Source organism: Chrysochloris asiatica, unplaced genomic scaffold (assembly GCF_000296735.1).
Source record: "Chrysochloris asiatica unplaced genomic scaffold, ChrAsi1.0 scaffold00381, whole genome shotgun sequence".
NCBI lineage: Eukaryota > Metazoa > Chordata > Mammalia > Afrosoricida > Chrysochloridae > Chrysochloris > Chrysochloris asiatica.
The window spans coordinates 1,917,887-1,923,630 of record NW_006408899.1 but is presented as its reverse complement, the minus strand read 5'-3'; the positions used below and the strand labels follow the sequence as shown (position 1 = coordinate 1,923,630).

General features: G+C 43.8%; 1 protein-coding gene across 1 annotated transcript in view; it reads left to right on the top strand.

The window, feature by feature from the left end:
* DTX4 (deltex 4, E3 ubiquitin ligase) overlaps nucleotides 1-5,307 on the top strand; it is a 50,883-nt gene extending 45,576 nt beyond the window's left edge. The window contains exons 8-9 of the mRNA XM_006876472.1: nucleotides 3,361-3,450; nucleotides 5,074-5,307. Coding sequence (XP_006876534.1) covers nucleotides 3,361-3,450; nucleotides 5,074-5,307 — 324 coding nt within the window. The remainder of the gene's footprint in view (nucleotides 1-3,360; nucleotides 3,451-5,073) is intronic.
* Nucleotides 5,308-5,744: the final 437 nt, after the last annotated feature.

The following is a 5,744-nucleotide window of genomic DNA, read 5'->3' as shown; positions in this document are numbered from 1 at the left end:
CGTTTCATTGCCATGGTTACAATCCCCTTCATGCATCATCAACCAACAAAAGGGTATACCCTACAAGCCTGCCCCCCGGTCGTCAGCACACAGCTCCTCTCCCTCTCTGGGTCTAAAGTCCCCAGCTGCTCCATCTCTCCAGGTCATCGTCTCTGCCTCCATCTCAGGCATCACTGCTTCTCTGGGTAGGGTCCCGCTGTCCGCTCTTCTCCCTTGATGATCCCAGGGACCTCTGCTCCTAGACTGCAAAGTTAATCTCTCTCCTCCTTGCTACAAAACATCTACCTTTACATTTCCAACCCTCACAATCAGTCCTGATAACAATTATTCACTATTGTATTAAAAGAGACCACATTTCATTTCATCAGCCCCACCTAACAGATTGGATACTACTCAGTGGAGATTCTACCTTCATTCACACCCCCTGAATCTAGGTTCCCTCTTGAAAGCTTGTAAGCCAGCAGTTATGATGGTTTATGTTTCCTTTATGTTGAGGTGCAATTCATACTGAAGACTAGATAGCCTTTGGTCTTCATCAGTAAGTATCTTAAGTCCTCTTTGCTTTCAGCAAGCAAGGTTGTATCATCTGCATATCGCAGATTGCTTATGAGTCTTCCTCCAATCCTGATGCCACATTCTTCAGAGTTCAGTTTCTTGGATTATTTGCTCAGTGTACAGATTGAATAAGTATGGTGAAATAATACAGCTCTGGTGCATATCTTTCTTGATTTTAAACCATTCAGTATCCCTTTGTTCTGTTTGAATGACTGCCTCTTGGTCTATGTCCAGGTTCCCTATGAGTACAATTAAGTGTTTTATAACACCCATTCTTGGCAATGCTATTCATAACTTGTCTTGATTCACACAGTCAAAAACCTTTGCAGAGTCAATAAACCATAAGTAAACATCTTTCTGATATTCTGTTTTCAGCCAAGATCCCTCTGATGACAGCAATGATATCCTAGTCGTCTGAATCTGGCTTAAATTTCTAGCAGTTTCCAGTTGATGTACTGTTGCAACTAGTTTTGAATTATCTTGAGCAAAATTTTACTTACTTTTGATATTAATGATATTGTTCAGTGACTTCTGCATTTTGTTGGGTTACCTCTCTTTGGAACGGGCACAAATATTGATCTCTTAAAATTGGTTGGCCAGGTAGCTAGTTGTCTTCCAAATTTCTTGACATAGATAAGTGAGCGCCTCCAGTGCTTCATCAGTTTGTTTAAAGAATTATATTATGTCAATTCCTAGAGTTTTGAATGCCTTCAGTGCAGCTTAGGCTTCTTCCTTAAGTACCATTGGTAACTGATCATATGTTACCTCTTGAAATGAATGGTTGAGCATTAGTCATTTCTTTTTGGCACAGTGACTCTCAGTATTCTTTCCATCTTCTTTTGATGCTTTCTGTATCGTTCAATATTTTCCCCACAGAATGCGATGAATGCTTGAATATTTCTTCAATCCTTTCAACTTGAAAAATGCTGGGTGTGTGCTTGCCCTTTGATTTTTATTTTATCTCTAGGTCTTTGCACATTGACTTTGTCTTCTCGAGCTGCCCTTTGGAATTTTATGTTGAGCTCTTTTACTTCCCCATGTCTTCCTTATACACAAGAGAGCAAGTTTCAGAGTCTCTTCCTACATCCATTTAAATCTTTTCTTCCTTTCCTGTTTTTAAAATAATCTTTTGCTTTCTTCCTGCATGATGTTCTTGATATCGACCCATAGGTCTTCTGGTCTTTGATCATTAGTGTCTAATGCACCAAATCTGTTCTTGAGATGGTCTTTAAATTCAGATGGGATATATTCAAGGTCATATTTTGACTTTTGTGGGATTGTTTTTATTTTCTTCAGTTTCAGCCTGAAATTGTAAAGAGAAATTGATGGTCTGTTCCATAGTCGGTCCCTAGCTTTGCTTTGACTGATGACAAGTTTTTTCCACTGTCTCTTCCCACAGATGTTGTTTATGGGAAGAGGAAGTCAGGCTCTGGCTAAATTCCACCTCCGTTTTTGTCTCAGCCACTGGCCTGAGACTGCTTGTTTCTGTCTCAGGCATTGGAAGATAATAATTGCCATGCTCTGGGCAGAATTTTTCATATATGAGCATCCCGATCCATATCATTGAACAAGAAAATAGAAAAAGCACATGACAAAAGAGGGAATTCACAGGAATCACTGAGGGACAATGATAAGCTATAGATATTTAACCAAAAATAAGAAAAATTAAATAAAATTATTAACTCGTGAGTTGGGAAAATGTTTACGAAAGGATTATTGTGATTGGTGGGTGGTAGGCTTGGCTCATCAGAGAAAAATATTTATATAATTGTTGTTGTTGTTGTTAAGTGCCGTCGAGTCGGTTCTGACCCATAGCGACCCTGTATAGGGTTTCCGAGGGTGTAAATCTTTACGGGAGTAGAAAGCCTCATCTTTCTCCCGCGGAGCGGCTGGTAGTTTCGAACCGCTGACCTTAAGGTTCGCAGCCCGATTCGTAACCACTATGCTTTATATAATTAGAATAATAAAAATACATTTTTGTGAGTTTTCTTTGGAAAACACACATCCCCACATGTTCAATTAATCATAACCTTAGCATGTAGTTTGCTTATTGGTAACTCTCATTTGCATATTGAAAATCAAGTTCTTTCTCTTCCTTCTTAAATTGCCTCATCAGCACAGAAGGTAGAAAGCATCGTTTCTCATACATCATTATTATTAAAGATAACTTCTTTATGCATGAAGCTAAATTGATACATTCCGGTGATATAATGAGTGACAGGGTCGTGCACAGAGGCACCCTTTTATTCTGAGTAGTTTAAAGGTTGACAGTTTGGAGGAAGCCATTAATACCATGGAACTCATTCATTCTTTCTGGGTTGCCATTTCCCTCTTGTGAAAAAAAAAAAAAAAAGCCTGGATAAATGATGATGATGGTGGTGATGATGATGGAAAACCAGAGTCCTAAGAGGAGGGGTTTAACTGACACAGTGGTGAGCTGAGAGCTGTGGACCCAAACCCAGGGCTAAGGACTCTAGATTGTTATTGTTAAGTGCCATCAAGTCAATTCTGACTCATAGCGACCCTGTATAGGGTTTCTGAGGAGTGGCTGGTGAGCTTGAACCGCCAACCTTGTGGTTCACCGACTTTGCAGTCCAGCATATTAACATACAGAACCACACCAGGACTCCAAAGACTCTAGATGGTGTGTGTTAAATCACTGCCCACACTACCTTCGAACCTGGTCTTGATCTGGGCTCGCTGGGCATTTTATGGTCACTCCTGTCGGAATTAGTCAAAGCTTGCACTCCAATCCTCAGAAACGTTTTGTGAAATGCCATTTGCTTTCTTCCTTTCTGGTTCCAGGGCCCAGAACACCCGAATCCTGGGAAGAGTTTCAGCGCCCGCGGCTTCCCACGTCACTGTTACCTGCCAGACAGCGAGAAAGGAAGAAAAGTAAGAGGAAGCTTCAGGGAATTTGTGTTTTCTGACAGCCCCAGATTTTGTTTCCTACAATGCACTGGTCAAAGCAAGTAGGGTCTCCTGTAACTATAGCTGTGTGTGGATCTAGATCATATTGAGTAAACTGTAGGTGAGAGCAGATACGATTCTAATTTTTTCCGAGGTGTGGGTAGGAAGAATTTTAAGGTGGCACTGTAGGATAAGGTGGTTTGAACTATAAGATTGGTGGTTCAAACCTACCAGCTGCGCCTCAAAAACCCTAAACAGGATCACTATGAGTTGGAGCCAACTCCACGGCACTAACAACAACAACAGTTGCTAAGCAAAATGTTGGTGGTTTGAACCAACCAGTGACTTTGAGAGAGAAAAGACCAGGTACTGCTTCCCAAAAAGGTTGAGCCACTACTTTTGAGTCCCTTCTGACCCATAGGTACCTCACAGGGCAGAGTAGAACCACCCAAGGCTGCCATCTCCGTGGAAGCAGACTGCTGCATCTTTCTCCCGCAGAGCATCTGCTGGTTTGAACTTTTTAGGTAGCAGCTGAGCACTTTGAACAATGTGCCACCAGGTCTCCTTCTCCTATAGATTATAGCCTAGGAAGCCCCGTGGGTGTGTCATATAAGGGTTATGGGAGTCAGAAGTGACACAATGCAACACAACAAAATATGGGGCATTTTGGCTTTTCCTCTCTATGATACGACTGACAATAATTCCTCTATTTCAGCATTTTTTTATCTAGAACCTAGCTGTCTGCTTTTGAAAACTCAGTCATTGAAAACCCTATGGGGCCATCCTGATGGGAGTCTGCCATTTGTTGAATAGTGTGCACCAGGCACTGCTTTGAAAGTGCTTTTCACTTGATGCCCCACAAAATGCTGTCTTAGGTTGGGTTTTCTACAGAAGCAAAACTAGTGAAACATACGTACGCATGTATATGTTTATTACCTTGTAATTGTACAGTCCAGGGTCCCAGCAGAAAAGAGAGTCCCTATCCTGTGTCCAGTATATTGGAAGCAGGCCACACCCCCAAGGAACCATCCCTTCAATTGATTGGCTGCTCATAGCTGCTCATCATAGCGCTAACTATGCCTGTATGAGGTTTCATCACCATGGGATTAAGTACATCCCAACTGCTAAATCTCTGGAAATCCGGGCCTCGTCAAATTGAAACAGAACCCTAACCATTACAAATGCTCACAATCGTTAAGAGGCAGATTGTCCCTTCGCCATTTTATAAACAAGGAAATAAAAGCTCAGAGAGGTGAAATAACTTGTCTTAGGTGACACCATTAGTTGGTAGCAGCTCAAGGTTCAATCTATAGGTCTCTGACTCCAAGTCCAAGGCCCTTTCTGTTCAAGGTTGCAGGAAGGGTGAGTCCTGGGAAAACTGGCCACTTAGGGGTAGTTGGAGTCCTGGTGTGGCACTGTGGGTTAATGCGCCAGACTGCAAAGTCATTTGAATCGCAAGGTTGGCGGTTCAAGCTCACCAGTAGCTCCTTGGAAACCCTATACAGGGTCACTATGGGTCAGAATCGCCTCTACGGCACTTAACAACAAGAAAGGGTAGTTTGCTAACACTGCAAGCCCATCTTTGTTCTCCTGCCCCGGCTCTCTTAGGTTCTGAAGCTGCTGCTGGTGGCCTGGGACCGCCGCCTCATCTTCGCCATTGGTACCTCCAGCACCACAGGCGAGTCAGACACTGTCATCTGGAACGAGGTCCACCACAAGACAGAGTTTGGCTCTAATCTCACTGGCCACGGATACCCAGATGCCAATTACCTGGATAATGTGCTGTCCGAACTGGCTGCCCAGGGCATCTCTGAAGATAGTGCTGCCCAGGAGAAGGACTGAGGCTGGAGGGTCTTTGGGGTGGGGTGGATCCATGGGGACCACAGGGCAGGAAGTGGGGAGAGTCAAGGTAGAAGTTGGTGCCAGGCCCTCCCAACTCCCTCATCTCCCCTCCTGTCCTGTCTCCATCCCTCCTGTTCCTTCTGGCCAGAGGAGGGAGCCAGAAAGGATAAGGCGACATCATTCATAAACCTCATCCTACACAAAGGGAACATGGGATGAGGGCCATCTTTGATGTGTTCCCATGGAGCTTTTGGTGCTGGGTAAGCAAGAACCCCCTCACCCCCGAGTAGGGGACTTGGTCAGCACACTTGGGGTACAGATGGTGCAATGGCACCCTATACCCTGGCCTTGTGAAGCCTGAGATACATGGCCTCTGCTGGCTTCTTGCTGCTTCCACTCTGCTTTGCGAGCGGAATTTCCGCTTTTCTCTGCTCCAT